The sequence below is a fragment of the Juglans microcarpa x Juglans regia genome, chromosome 1S (assembly GCF_004785595.1).
Source record: "Juglans microcarpa x Juglans regia isolate MS1-56 chromosome 1S, Jm3101_v1.0, whole genome shotgun sequence".
Lineage (NCBI taxonomy): Eukaryota > Viridiplantae > Streptophyta > Magnoliopsida > Fagales > Juglandaceae > Juglans > Juglans microcarpa x Juglans regia.
This window is the reverse complement of record NC_054595.1, coordinates 27,726,002-27,741,903: the sequence shown is the minus strand read 5'-3', so window position 1 is coordinate 27,741,903 and position 15,902 is coordinate 27,726,002. Positions and strand designations below refer to the sequence as shown.

General features: G+C 37.2%; 3 protein-coding genes across 3 annotated transcripts; all 3 read left to right on the top strand.

Annotated features, from left to right (window-relative positions):
• The first annotated feature begins 618 nt into the window (after positions 1 to 618).
• LOC121246860 lies at positions 619 to 2,792 on the top strand. The gene has a single exon (XM_041145171.1). It carries the CDS (start codon positions 785 to 787, stop codon positions 2,588 to 2,590), a length of 1,806 nt encoding a protein of 601 aa, XP_041001105.1. The 5' UTR covers positions 619 to 784; the 3' UTR covers positions 2,591 to 2,792.
• A 3,267-nt stretch (positions 2,793 to 6,059) lies between these two features.
• On the top strand, positions 6,060 to 15,541 carry LOC121247817. Its single transcript, XM_041146266.1, is given in 3 exon segments — positions 6,060 to 7,301; positions 7,304 to 8,005; positions 15,357 to 15,541. Coding segments are annotated over 3 exon segments (1,818 nt in total). The 5' UTR covers positions 6,060 to 6,196; the 3' UTR covers positions 15,368 to 15,541.
• On the top strand, positions 13,421 to 15,541 carry LOC121247818. The gene has a single exon (XM_041146267.1). It carries the CDS (start codon positions 13,548 to 13,550, stop codon positions 14,661 to 14,663), a length of 1,116 nt encoding a protein of 371 aa, XP_041002201.1. The 5' UTR covers positions 13,421 to 13,547; the 3' UTR covers positions 14,664 to 15,541.
• Positions 15,542 to 15,902: the final 361 nt, after the last annotated feature.

Genomic DNA, 15,902 nt, shown 5'->3' with positions numbered 1-15,902 from the left:
TAAGCTTAGAGATTATATTAATCCCTTGCCAACCCCAACAAACTACTACCATGCATTCAGTACTAGGCGTTGATACGCATCACTATAACGTCCCAAAAGGGACACCCTATTATATAAACGTCCAATCTGTTATATACAAAAGAAATGATATTTGTGATTGTGAAATACGTAAATATCGTATAATATCTTTAAAAAAATAAGTAAATATAAGACTCACATAAAAAATTATTTTTTTAATAGTAAATATCACTCTTTCTCAAAATGATTGTGCGACGCTTGTACGCTTCACGACTCTAAATAACATTATTCTTAAGAAAATATGTCAAAAAAAATTATTTTGAACTTTCTTCCTAAACATGATATATTTTTTCTTCTCTAGACTGATATTTTGTTTGATATTCAATTATTGCTAGGAAATTCAGGAGAGGCCGCAAGCTGTCTTCTTATCTTATCTAAATAGAAATTAATTCAAATTAGAAATATGCTTTTTTTACTGCTATTTAAGTGTGGAGTCCGCGTGGATTCTGCAAGTCAACTATGAAATTTATAATAAGAGTATCACAAATGATCTGTCAATAATAATAAGAATAGTTGTAAATAGTTTTAGAATAATTGTGACGTAATCTAGGTGAAGTAATGAATATCGTAAACAGTTGCGCAACGAAATACACTTTTTTGTCTATATATTCAAGAGTATCTAGGCCACCACATCTAACTACTTCTCCGCAACAAATTTTCAATATCTGTGTTTCTGCAACAACAATAAAAAGAGAGATCGAGATCGATGGTGGTTGCCGGACCAGGTAGCGGTGGCGCCGGTGCTGGCCTTATAAGGAGGGCGGACATGAAGGGCCTGACACTCCAAGTCATCACCGGGAGGTGGTTCGTGGTGTTTGCCTCGTTTCTGATCATGTCCACCGCAGGTGCCACCTACATGTTCGGCCTCTACTCCAACGACATCAAATCCGTTCTGGCCTATGATCAAACCACCCTCAATTTACTCAGCTTCTTCAAGGACGTGGGCGGTAATGTTGGCATCCTCTCCGGCCTAATCAACGAGGTCACACCCCCATGGGTGGTCCTTTCATTAGGTGCAGTCCTCAATTTTTTCGGCTACTTCATGATTTGGCTTTCCGTGACCAAAAGAATCGCGACGCCCAAGGTTTGGCACATGTGTTTGTACATTTGCATAGGGGCAAACTCGCAGTCTTTTGCCAACACTGGCTCCCTTGTCCCCTGCGTTAGAAACTTCCCGGAAAGCCGTGGCGCTGTGTTGGGGATTCTCAAGGGATACGTGGGGCTCAGTGGCGCTATTATCATCCAACTGTACCATGCTATCTATGGGGAAGACACAAAGTCACTGATTTTGCTAATAGGGTGGCTTCCAGCTGCTATATCCCTTGCTTTTCTTCGAACCATTCGGTACATGAAAGTCATTCGGCAGCCGAACGAACTCAAAGTTTTCTACAATTTCCTCTATATTTCACTCGGTCTTGCAGGGTTTTTGATGATCATGATTGTAGTACAGCAAAAGGTGACGTTCACGCAGAGTGAGTATGGTGGGAGTGCCGCGACAGTGCTTATCTTGCTCTTTCTCCCACTTGCTGTAGTTATTGTGGAAGAATATCAACTTTGGAAGAGAAAGGAGCTAGAAATGAATGAACCAGCGCCATTGAAAATAATCACCGAGAAGCTGAACCCAGATGCACCCCCATCTGTACCTGCACGATCATCTAGTACCACAACAAATTCACCACTTGCTGATCAACCCAGCACAGAAAAGCAGGTTTCCTGTTGGAAAACTGTATTCAGACCGCCGGACAGAGGAGAGGACTATACCATACTCCAAGCACTTTTTAGCATTGACATGTTAATTCTTTTCATGGCAGCAATTTGTGGTGTTGGGGGAACGTTAACGGCCATAGACAACTTGGGACAGATTGGAACATCATATGGATATCCAAAAAAAAGCATAAGCACTTTCGTATCGCTGGTAAGCATCTGGAATTATCTTGGAAGAGTAGCCTCAGGATTTGGCTCCGAAGTTGTTCTAAAGAAGTACAAATTCCCTCGCCCCCTCATGCTCACTCTGACCCTGGTATTATCATGTGCCGGCCACCTTCTAATCGCGTTTAACGTCGCAGACGGACTTTATGTAGCGTCAATCATTATTGGGTTTTGTTTTGGTGCACAATGGCCATTAATTTTCGCAATAATCTCCGAACTTTTTGGCCTCAAATACTACTCTACTTTGTACAATTTTGGGGGAGCGGCCAGCCCTATCGGACTGTATCTGCTGAATGTAAGGGTCACTGGGTATTTGTATGACAAGGAGGCTGAGAAGCAAATGGCAGCATTGGGACTCAAAAGGGTGGCTGGAAAGGAGTTACTTTGCATTGGGGTGGAGTGCTTCAAGTTGTCTTTCATTATAATCACTGCGGTGACATTGCTCGGAGCACTTGTTTCCCTCGTTTTGGTGCTTCGAACAAGGAAGTTCTATAAAAGTGATATTTATAAGAAGTTCAGAGAACAGGCTGAGGCTGCTGAGGTGGAGATGGCGATGACCAAGAATGGTGCTGCTGAACGATAGGAGGAGATCTAGAAAAAGGTAGCTAGAAACTATTGTTGAAGGCGATTAACAATATTATATATTGAGGGTTGCGTTCTAGAAATAGAAGATGCTGATTAAGGGCACGCATATAGGTGTGGTAGTGGGATTTGCTCTGATTTTTCCTTGTTATCGTAGGTGTACTTTCTTGTCCTCCGTCTAATTTCATTTTATTTATGCACAATATTTTTTTTTAATATTTTACGTAATTATATTTTAAATGATACATATTTTTATAAAATATCTTATAAAAATAATATTATTTTATAAAAATATCATTATCTTATAATATTATTATAAAATATATTGTATATATCATTACTTTCTATTTTTGAGGCTCTATACCCTCTCCATTTTGGATGATTGGATTGAAATCCAGCTGTCTACGCCACATGGGCTGTGTGGTGGTGGTGGATCCTAATATTATATATCATATTCTTATCTTAACGTGTATGAAATTTATAAAAATTTTAAAAATAATAATAATAATAATGATTATTAAGTAATAATAAATAAATATATTAAATTTTATATAATGGCATAAAAATGTAATGAATTGGTGGGCGTTACTGCCAACTTGACAACTTGGAATCTTGACATTTCTTCGTTTTTATTCGGTCATTTTGGATGGATGTTACTGACGTATACGTAACAGATCCAGAAGGTGCCGACATAACTAAATAAAGCTCTAATTTCTCGACCAGTTTTTTTACCTTAAATTTTTAATCAATAACTAAATAAATGATATTCAGCTTTACAAATCGAAAATCTATTTATGTTATAATCGTGATGTAATTATTTTTTATATATGAGAATAATAAGTCTCTTTTTTTTTATCTCAATAATCACGTCATAATTTATACATATATTATAGGAAGGTATATTCTCATTTTTAAGAACAATGCTTTTATCACCAAAATATAAGTGTGAGGGATTTTTCCAAGCCCAAAGTAATTTTCTAGGCCCATCTAATTGGAAGGACTTATTAGAAAACAAAATATAAGAGAAAGAGATGGAACAAGAAAAGACTAGTATGAAAGTGTCAAGACATGAGAAAGTAATGCGAAGAAAATAGAGGATTTGACATAAAAGTAAGAAAAATCATGGTGTCATGAGAGAAAATGAAAGAAGTGATTTAAAACAAATGAGTGGTAGGAGATAAAAGGCAATAAGAACCTATGGATTGGGGACTTCGACTTCTTTTGGATTTCGGACTTATTCGTTTCTTTTTCGACTTCTTCTTTAACGAGAGAGTTTTATAGAGGACTTCTTCTCCAGCAAATAGATTTACAGTTTTCATAGTACAATGAGAAACTATGAGAGACTGTAAACAAATTTATTATAGAGAAATCTCTTATTTCCAAACTCTCATAGACGTAGGTCTAGTGCCAAATCACACGTAAATCTGTGTTCATCTCTTTATTTTCTGTTTTTCTGCATTTAAATATTGTTCATCGTCATGGATGTACGAACTGACACTATACAGCCTCACCGAATCACTACCGAGAGTTTTGCACATCACCGATCGAGGCCTAACCCATCTAAACGCGTCCCGAAAATGGATCTAACTTTCATTTCAAACTGTGGGTATTTTGATGTTAACAATAAGCAATTACAATTATAACACTTTTAACATTTCTATGACACTATTGATCGTGTGGTAAATATGTATTGAAGTACGTTATAATATTATGGTTTGTAATTCGCTACCAGATCAATAATATTACGTGGAAGTTATGTTGGAGGTGTTACTCGGAGCAATGTTTTTTTTTTTATATATATATATATATATAATACTAGGAGCAATGTGTTAAAAAAATAAGAGATTAAAAAAATAATTTGGTCATGAAGGAATTTTATAAAAATAAATTAATAAAATGACGTAATGTGATGTGTTATATTTTATTATATAATAGATTTAACGAATCCTATTAAATTATGTGAGTTTATAAATTTATTTTTAGGATATTTTTTTCTACTATAACAGTAGTACTCTATTTGATCTTCGTCTCGGACTCAAGTAATTCGTATTTTTTTTTTAAAAATAAAAATAAAAAAATAGATTGCAATTTTATTAATTACCTTTTCTTTTGACCGAAAAATACATTTTACAAGTAAGAGTTGGAGATTTGTGGGGACCACCCAACTTAAAGACGATGTATACGTCTTGGGTTTTGGACGTTGGCCTTTGGCCCTTTGCAAAATGATATATACTCTATGCTTTTCTTTTCTTTTTTATTATTATTATTATTATTATTATTATTGACTTTAAAGGGAAGTTTATGGTATCTCTGAAAAATTCTTTTATGCCCTGAAATAGAACGTGGAACCCAATCGACCATAACAAAAGGAGAGCTATATTCAAATCGTAGGAGAGTAACAAAAAATAAAAATAAAAATAAATAACAACCATATAATTAAGTTTATGGGACTAAATAATTCTAAAAATTTTGGTCCGCAAGTTTAACTAAAGCTTACATATTAGTGTACTAATAAGTAAGATTTATTTAAGAAGATAAACAACTTTACAATCTTATATATATATATATATATATATATATATATTATATATATATATATATATACAATTCGTAGCTTTAATTTACTTTTACAAAAGTTATCGTGCATGAACCAATCAATATTAATGAATAAACAAGCAACAGTCAAATGATTATGAACAAATCAATACAACAGTAGTTGAAAGCAGAACTGACTAGTGACAACGCACTTTGGACCATTAAACAAAGCACTTAAAACTCAACTAGCCTAAGTAGTACTTTTCCAACAGCTTTCGATCAATCGAACAACTCCGAACATGTAATTCCTATCAACATATTTAACACTTGTTTGACTGATCTATGTTCCATGTTGATTCCGTCCCCACCAACACATGATGAGTCATTGCAATCCTCGTGTGTTTCTCCTTATCATCTCCCATTCAAACTGAGTCGCCCTGATTATGCACCGCGAAACCACAGAAAATTTGTTGCGATAAATGGAGATTTTCGAGTCCTCAATTATTAGTAAAAGATCTAACACTCTTAATTAGACACAAAACATATATACATACATATATAGTTGAAAGGAAACTAAAGACAACGTGCAATGATCTATTTTCTCGATATTTTCTTCACATTTATATATAATAAGAGATAATACGCGCTTTTATAAATGAGCTATACCGTAGCATCGATCGTAGAAAAAAGGGGACAAATCAGGATAAGCATTAAATTGGTTAGACGGAAGGGTTTCATACACCTAAGAATTATCAAAAGCTTGTCTCCTGCTTAAAAAACAAAGCATGCGTACTTCAATGCCTTCAAAGCAAATTTCTTCCCACGTGGATACGAAGTCAGGACACTTGACAACGTTGGAGATGGATATGCCCCAAACACTCTTCCCCACATACGAATTAACGGTACGTACGTGGTTTTATATGCAGTACTCTCTCCTTTTTTCTGGAAAGACATTGCCTTATATTTTTAGTTCATTTACTAGTCCTCTCTCTCTTCCCCTATTCCTCAGGACATATAATAATTGCAAAAGGGTTCCCAGCTTGCTAGCTAGGACATAAACAATCCAGAAGAAATGGTGTTTACTGCTGCAGGAGGAGGCGATGGTGGTTGGGCAGACGTGAGGAGCTTCGCTCTCCAAGTGCTCAGGGGGCGTTGGCTCATGGTGTTTGCAACATTTATACTGATGTCCGTCTCCGGCGCGAGCTACTCGTTCGGCCTTTACTCCAACGATATCAAATCCACACTCGGCTACGACCAATCCACTCTCAATTTGCTTAGCTTCTTCAAGGACTTGGGCTCCAACATCGGAGTCGTTTCAGGCCTAATAAACGAGATCACACCCCCCTGGGTTGTCTTATCTGTGGGTGCAGCTTTCAATTTCTGTGGGTACTTTATGCTATGGCTCGCCGTAACCCAAAAAATTGCTCGGCCCAAAGTCTGGCATATGTGCTTCTACATCTTCATCGGGGCTAATTCCCATACCTTCACCAACACTGGAGCCCTCATCACCGGCGTTAAGAACTTCCCAGAAAGCCGTGGCGTCGTGATCGGCGTGAATGAAGGTTATATCAGTCTGAGTACTGCAATTATCACGCAGTTTTACCACGCCTTCTATGGCAACGACACCAAATCTTTGATTTTTCTAATGGCTTCTCTTCCTATGGCTGTATCGTTCGTTTTTATTCGAGTCATCAGAATAATTAAGGGTGTTCGGCAGCCTAACGAGGCCAAAGTTTTCTATAAGTTCCTCTATATTTCACTCAGTCTTGCTGGGTTTTTGTTGATTATGATCATCGTACAGAAGAATGTCAAATTTACGAAAAGCGCATACGGTGGTAGTGTTGCCGTTGTGCTTTTCTTGCTCTTTCTCCCACTTGCTGTCGTTATTAAGCAAGAGTATATGCTTTGGAAGAGCAGTAACAAAGTTATCAATGATCGTTCACCGTCTACGAGAACGTCTGAGATTGAGAAACAAAACCCTGAGACACCTCCATCTGCAAAAGCACTACCGTTTACTTCGCCAACCTTTTCGCCTCCCAACCCAAGTGCAGAAAATCAAGATTCATGCTGGAAAACCATGTTTCAGAAGGTAGACAGAGGGGAGGACCACACCATACTCCAAGCGGTTTTCAGCATCGATATGTTCCTGCTGTTCTTGGCTACAACTTGCGTCCTGGGGGCACATTAACGGTGATGGACAACTTGGGACAGATCGGACTTTCCTTCGGATATTCGCGTGCAGATATCAGCATGTTCGCGTCCCTTATTAGCATATGGATATACTTCGGAAAGATCGTCGGAGGTGTGGTGTCTGAAATCCTTTTAACCAAGTACAAGTTCCCTCGTACTCTCATGCTCACTCTAGTCCTTTTATTATCATGTGTTGGGTTTCTTCTGATCGCATTCAGCGCTCCATACGCACTTTACATTTCATCAGTCATAATTGGGTTATGTTTTGGATCACAATGGCCTCTAATTTTCGCCATAATCTCTGAACTTTTTGGCCTTAAGTACTACTCCACTCTGTACAATTTCGGGGTAGTGGCTAGCCCAGTTGGGTCCTTTTTGCTCAATGTGAAGACAACAGGGTATTTATACGATAGGGAGGCTAAGAAGCAACTGGCAGCGTTGGGGCTCGAGAGAAAGCCTGGGGAGGAACTAAATTGTGTAGGGGGTGATTGCTTTAAACTGCCTTTCATTCTTATTACTGCCGTGACCTTGTTTGGGGCGCTTCTTTCGCTTATTTTGGTGCTTAGGACTTCAAACTTTTATAAGGGTGACATCTATAAGAAGTTCCGAGAACAGGTAAAAGCGGCCGAGAGCGGACAGGCGATGGCGGACGACAATGGAGCTGGATTGTCAAAGGTGAACGAAAGCCAGAATGCTGTCTAAATATAAACTTCAATTAACAGATGAAAGGCAGTTTGATAGGTATAGACAAAATAAGAAATATGGAAGTCCTACTGTTGCACTCCATATGTATCCGATGGCAACAAGATTCTCGTCTATTTTCTTCGCAATTATATGTTTTCTACGTTGATATTCAGCTGTCAAAAAAAGAGAGGTATGTATTATTTGTATATGAGAAGTAGGTATTGAGACACGTTTCAAATACTCCATTTAATATTAGTCTCAATTTAGCCTTAAAATCAAATGAGTAGTATTAGTTATGAGCTCTCCAATGTTACGATAGTCCCCTTTTCTACTTAGTGATGTTGACACGATCGACAGGCGGTCGGAGGTGACAGTCTACATCGTTAGAAAACGTGTAAGAGGGAAATTCTTAGAGCCGATGAATCATGGAATCCCATATATAATTGAACGGTTCGGGAATTTTGTCCCACATGGAGACATGCCATCTCAAATACGTTATTATTACAATTTACGACTAACAAGAAAAACCCCAAAATCATTGGAGGGGAGAAAGGCGATTAATCTGATACACAAAAGCGCCATAGATTGACTGAGGCATCCCAAATGCCACCTAATTCAGACCTTTCCTTTCTCCTTGATGGGCTCTACCTATCAAACGGCCTGAACATGGCTTTCTCGAGTCAAAACGAACCAAAACAAAATCAAGTTTCGTATAATAGAGAGAGAAGGCCTACGAAAACAAGCTATAATATGCGAGCGATTAAAGCCCCCAACAAAATGGGGCTCATGATTGGTGATATCATTCACCTCGATGATGATCAGTTAATGGCACAAATACAAGAGGGCTGGGGGACCCAGAAAAACAATACTAAGGTCGAGTTGGTCATATGTCTCGTTGACCAAAGAGCTCCTACTACGCCGTCATAAGATTTATATTTTTTAACAATAATAACAACAGGCAAAGCTCTTTCTCGTACCATTTTTTTCCTTAAAATTTTAATCATTAACTAAATAAATTATATTCGGCTTTACGAATAGAAAATCTATTTATTTATCATAGGTTATAATCGTGATGTATCTCCTCTTTATATATGAGAATAATAAGTCTCTTTTTTTTATCTCGATAATCACGTCATGATTTTACACATCTATTATAGGAAAGCGAATCATACCCTGATTTGTAAGAATATTACTTTGAGCTTGAATTTTGAATTTTATGATTTTTAATATATTAATAATTAACATGTGAAGAGAAAAAAAATTGATAAGTATATCTTAAATACACTTAACATTTTCCTATTACTTTTATCACCAAAAAATGAGCAATGTTACAATTCTTCTAACATTTATATAAGTTTATAACACTATTGATGTGGTAAATATGCATTGAAGTAAGTTAAAATTTGATTTTTTTTTTTTTTTTTTTTTATGGTTTGTACATATATAACTACCAGATCAAGATATTACATGGAAGTTAATAGTTATGTTGGAGGTGTTACTAGGAGCATTATTTTCAAGAAATCAGAGATTAAAGAATGCTTGAGTTTTTTTTTTTTTTTAATAATAAAGATGGAGGTCAAGCCTCTTATATAAATCATCCTCATAGAAAGGTTGAGGTGAAACCCGTGGAACAATAATGAATAATAGTTTTGCTACAGGCAATCGAATCGGAAAACCACGTCAGTCAATATATTATTATTAAAAAAAAAAAAAAGATAACACAGACGAAACGAAGAGGAAAAATTCAGAAGAAGAAGAGATCGCGTCTGGCTCTGGAAGAAAAGTATGTGATTTTGGGTCTGGAAGAGCTCTGCATCATCATATTCGTGTGGGTGTCTCCATGGATGTCTCGTCCATCTCTGCTCCTCTCCTCTTCACATGAACAAGTGGTAGTTCTCGTCCATCTAGTTCACGTAAAGAACTGGTAGCGTCGATTGTTTGAAGCTCCGCTTGCAGTTCACTTGAGCACTTAATGGTTATGGTTTCTTTGATAACTCCATAATCTGCAAAGTTTATCATAGCCGTCTCCAAGAGTTGACATTTGACCGCCTTCTCCTTTCGAGCATCATACACGTAAAACTCTAAGTTGTTCTTCAAAAAACTTTCACTGGTTGTGTTTTTTCTGGATACTTCCATACATAAAGTAACCGGAAGCTTGAAAGACTCACCGATTCCAATTCTTCCATCCCCAACATCACAAGTAAAGGACTTAAAAAAATTCTGATCACCATTTTCCCACTGAATCAACAGTGACTGAGATTTCAAAGATTCTAATGGTGGCCATGGCTTCACCTCCTGCACATGGAGAAAGTAATCAACCTGAACTGAAACACTTTTTCGACTCTTTGATCTTAGCCCAAGCACCTATGTTTATGAAACCATAACACAATTAAACAAAATCAGAATTGCAAACTCTACAAGAACCATAAAACTAGCAGAGAAGTCCACCGATTTATTATATAAGGTGCCTATATAAAAAAGAAAAATCTTTGATTCTAAGAATAAGAAGGAGAACGAAACAAATCTAAAATTTTTTAACAGTCTTGCTTGCATACATATAACCCACTCCACTCATTCAACTATACTAAACATCATTTTATATGTCAGGAGACGAGTCTCACAAATGATTAGTCAATGAAGAAAATAATAATAGTATACCGAACCAAAACAAAATAATAGCAAAGTAAACAATCATTTGTAAATGCATACGCTTCATAGTCTCTGGGATTTAGCAAAATAGCAAAAACAATTCCAACTCATGTAGAAGCAATTACATATATATGAAAATTGTAACATTTAGGAAGAGAAGAAAATGAAAATGAAAAAATCTATTTAAAAAGTTCCAGTCACAGACAATACAATTACTTGAAAAATAAGACAAAAAGAGAAGATCAACATGACATTCAGAGCAATGAATTAAGGACGAAAGAGGAAAAAGACGGAAACAGTAATGCATAGTAAGGCTAAAAAAAAGTATCAGATCTGGATAAAAGAATCAAACACGAGTGGGGAAAGGGGGTGTCGATTTCGAACTGTGGGGAAGACGAAAGATGGAAGGGAATTCTGAAATGAGGGAAAATGGAGTCGTTTACATTTTGCCACGTGGGATGCGGTTCCCTAGCCGGTTGATTGTAAAGTTCTTTACCAAAAAAAAAAAAAAAAAAAAAAAAACCCAACAAAGCCAAAGCATATTAAACCAAAACCAATCTAAGGCCTTTACTCAAAACACATTTTTTATCTAATAAAAGAACAACCCCCTTATCCAAACGAAAATGACCCCAGAGACAATGAGGAAGCTCAGAACTATCATTCCAAATCATGCAAACACCTGCAGCACCCATGCGTGCAAATCCATCTGCCAAAAATTTGCACTCCCTATAAATATGGCGAAAACAATGACATAGCCCATCAAACAGCTATACCAATTCCTCTTAATAATCTTCCAAGTACCAAAGATCACATCTCTTTTTTCTAAACCATTCGGGCCGGTTTGGATAGACAGTTTAAATGAAACGAGATAAAATATTTTAAATAGTAGTAAGATTTTTTGAGTTAAGATGAGATGAAATAATTTATTAAAAAAATTATGTTTGAATAGTGAGATGAGAGAAGATAGTTTTGACTTTTTGAAATTTGATAAATAATTTTACTATTCATGTAAAAAAATGTTTGAAATGAGTTTGAAAATTTATAGATGAATGCTAACCGTTTGGATGTCCAAAACCCTTTCATCCGTACAAACTAAACTATCTCATCTGGCCATCCAAACCGAGGCTCAATCACCACCATAGAATCCATCCCAATCTCCACATTTTGCAAACCCAAAAATCTCACTAAGTGCAGCCCTTGTATCAAACCCATAACTCAGCAAAATTATTAGATCGAGTATGAGTAAAAAAAAAACCAAAAATCAATTTGCCCCGACGATCTAGGATAGCACCTCCCGCACCTGAATGACTTGGATTTCTTAAGGAGCTTCCATCAACCTTCAGCTTAAATCAACCTTGTGCAAAATGAAAGTTGATGCAACCATTTAACTATCTAAGCAGAAACTTTCTTTTAAGGCTTAACAGACAGATTGAGAAGCTGCAATATTTTCTCATCTCGGCGACTCAAATTCGAATGCCCCTTAATCTTCTCCTCTGCTACCGCTAGACAATATTTTATTAATCTCCAAACCGCCTGCAGAGATTCTTGTTCCCCTCCATTCTTATCTTGCACCGATGCCACCAAAGTTTTCAAGTGATAATAGAATGAAGGATGCCAATTAATTGACCACTCTAATTAATGCTTTAGTCATAAATAGATTTTGTAAAAGTAAACTCATAAATTAACATGATTTAATGTGATACGTTAGATTGTAAAATTATTTTTATTATAAAATAGATCTAATATATCATATAAAGTCAAATCAATTTGTAGATTTATTTTCAGAAAAATTTTATTATATCCCTTACTCTATATCACTCATTATGCCCCTTGATATGACAGTATTGTCACGTGGCTTATTAAAAATCTTAAAAAAAATTAAAACACCGACATAAAATAGTAGAAAGAATATAACATCTTAATATTTCTCTTTTCATGTTTTCGAGAGCAATCTTATTTTGAATATATATTTTTAAAATTTTTTTTAATAACTCATATGGTATCACATTGTAGTGCCAGGTTAAGAGATAAAATGAGTGGTATACGTTAGGATACAGTAACATTACCCATGACACTAGAATATTCTTAGCCAAAATTTATGGGGACCACCCAATTTGAAGACGATATATACGTACTATTATTGGCTTTGAATGGAAGTACTTTATGGTATCTGTTTAAGATTCTTTTAAGCCCTGAAATAGAACATTGAACCCCGATTAAAATCGACCATAAGAAGATTTCATGAATGGAAGGAACAGCTCAACGATTTCGATTTACTCAACGATTTCGATTGGCTACAAAATTGACAGATTAAGCTTAAAGCATCAGAGCTATATTCAACTCGTGGGAAAACATAAATAAATAACAACCATATCATTAAGTTTATCAGACCAAATAATTCTAGCTCTTACTTTTATGAAAGCAGAACTGACAACACACATTTTTTTTGGGCCACTAAACAAAGCACTTATAATTCCACTAGCCGAAGTGGAACTTTTCCAACAGGTTTCTATCTAGCAACTCTGCACATGCAATTCCTATCTACATATTTAACACTTTGTTTGACAAATCTACGTACGTTCCATGTTAACTGCGCCCCCGCCAACACAGTCATTGCAACCCCCGTGTGTTTCTACTCATCTCCCATTCAAACTGAATTGCTCTGATTATACACCGCGAAACCACTCATTTGAGGCCATACATGGAGGTTTTATATGCACTTTCTCCTTTTTCTGGAAAGACAACGACTTACATTTTCAGTTCTTTTACTCATCTGATCTCTCTTCCCTATTCCCCAGGTCATATAATAATTGGCCATCGCTCTCGTTACTTACAACTAAAAACAGAATTAATTGCAAAAGTCTTCCTAGCCTAGCTAGGACCTTAAAAATCAAGAAGGAATGGTGTTTCCTGCTGAAGGAGGAGGCGACGGTGGTTGGGCAGACATGAGGAGCCTCGCTTTCCAAGTGCTCAGGGGGCGTTGGCTCATGGTGTTTGCAACATTTATACTGATGTCCGTCTCCGGCGCGAGCTACTCGTTCGGCCTTTACTCCAATGATATCAAATCCACACTCGGCTACGATCAATCCACCCTCAATTTGCTTAGCTTCTTCAAGGACTTGGGCTCCAACATCGGCCTCGTTTCAGGCCTAATCAACGAGATCACACCCACCTGGGTTGTCTTATCTGTGGGTGCAGCTTTCAATTTTTGTGGGTACTTCATGCTATGGCTCGCCGTGACCCAAAAAATTGCTCGGCCAAAAGTCTGGCATATGTGCTTTTACATCTTCATCGGGGCTAATTCCCATACCTTCACCAACACTGGAGCCCTCATCACCTGCGTTAAGAACTTCCCAGAAAGCCGTGGCGTCGTGATCGGCGTGAGTAACGGTTATCTCAGTCTGAGTACCGCAATTATGACGCAGTTTTACCACGCCTTCTATGGCAACGACACCAAGTCTTTGATTTTCCTAATGGCATCTCTTCCAATGGCTGTATCCTTCATTTTTATTCGAGTCATCAGAATAATTAAGGGTGCTCGGCAGCCTAAGGAGGCCAAAGTTTTCTTTCAGTTCCTCTATATTTCACTCAGTCTTGCTGGGTTTTTGCTTATTATGATCATCGTACAGAAGAAAAGCAAATTCACGCAAAGCGCATACGGTGGTAGTGTTGCCGGTGTGCTTTTCTTGCTCTTTCTCCCACTTGCTGTCGTTATTAAGCAAGAGTATATGCTTTGGAAGAGCAATAACAAAGTTATCAATGATCGTTCACCGTCTACGATAACGTCTGAGATTGAGAAACAAATCCCTGACACACCTCCATCTGCAAAAGCACTGCCGTTTACTTCGCCAACCTTTTCGCCTCCGAATGCAAGTGCAGGAAATCAAGATTCCTGCTGGAAAACCATGTTTCAGAAGGTAGAAAGAGGGGAGGACCACACCATACTCCAAGCGGTTTTCAGCATCGATATGTTACTGCTGTTCTTGGCTACAACTTGCGTTCTGGGGGCACATTAACGGTGATGGACAACTTGGGACAGATCGGACTTTCCTTCGGATATTCGCGTGCAGATATCAGCATGTTCGCGTCCCTTATTAGCATATGGATATACTTCGGAAAGATCGTCGGAGGTGTGGTGTCTGAAATCCTTTTAACCAAGTACAAGTTCCCTCGTACTCTCATGCTCACTCTAGTCCTTCTATTATCATGTGTTGGGTTTCTTCTGATCGCATTCAGCGCTCCATACGCACTTTATATTTCATCAGTCATAATTGGGCTATGTTTTGGATCACAGTGGCCTCTAATTTTCGCCATAATCTCTGAACTTTTTGGCCTTAAGTACTACTCCACTCTGTACAATTTCGGGGTAGTGGCTAGCCCAGTTGGGTCCTTTTTGCTGAATGTGAAGACAACAGGGTATTTATACGATAGGGAGGCTAAGAAGCAACTGGCAGCGTTGGGGCTCGAGAGAAAGCCTGGGGAGGAACTAAATTGTGTAGGGGGTGATTGCTTTAAACTGCCTTTCATTCTTATTACTGCCGTGACCTTGTTTGGGGCGCTTCTTTCGTTTATTTTGGTGCTAAGGACTTCACACTTTTATAAGAGTGACATCTATAAGAAGTTCCGAGAACATGTAAAAGCAGCGGAGACCGGACAGGTGATGGCGGACGACAACGGAGCTGGATTGTCAAAGGTGAACAAAAGCCAAAATACTGTCTAAAAAGGGCGGTTTGATAGATCCAGACAAGTAAGAAAGATGAAAGTCCTACCGTTAAACTCCATATCCATTATCCGATAACAATAAGATTCTCGTCTATTTTCTTAGCAATTATATTCTCTCTACTTTGATATTGACTTGTGAAAATCAAAATAAAATGAGGTGTGTATTGTTTGTATATGAGAAGTAGGTATTGAGACCGCATTTTCCTATTCTAAGGTCCTGTTTGCACTCTAAAAATATTTCATTTCATCTTTATAATTTTCTTATATTTTTATATAAAATATAATAAATAATTTAACTTTTCCAAATCTCAAAATAATAATTATAATATCAAAAAATTAATATTGTAATAATATTTTTTTATTTTTTATCTAAAATAATCTTAACTCAAATATAACTACCTAGCCCATGTTTGGCGTGAAAATCAAAGCAAGGTTACTTGGTTACAGTTATGCCCTTTTCTACCGAGTGATGATTACATGCGGCCAGAGGTCACAGTCTACGCTGCTAGAAAACGTGTGTGAGGGGGCATGCA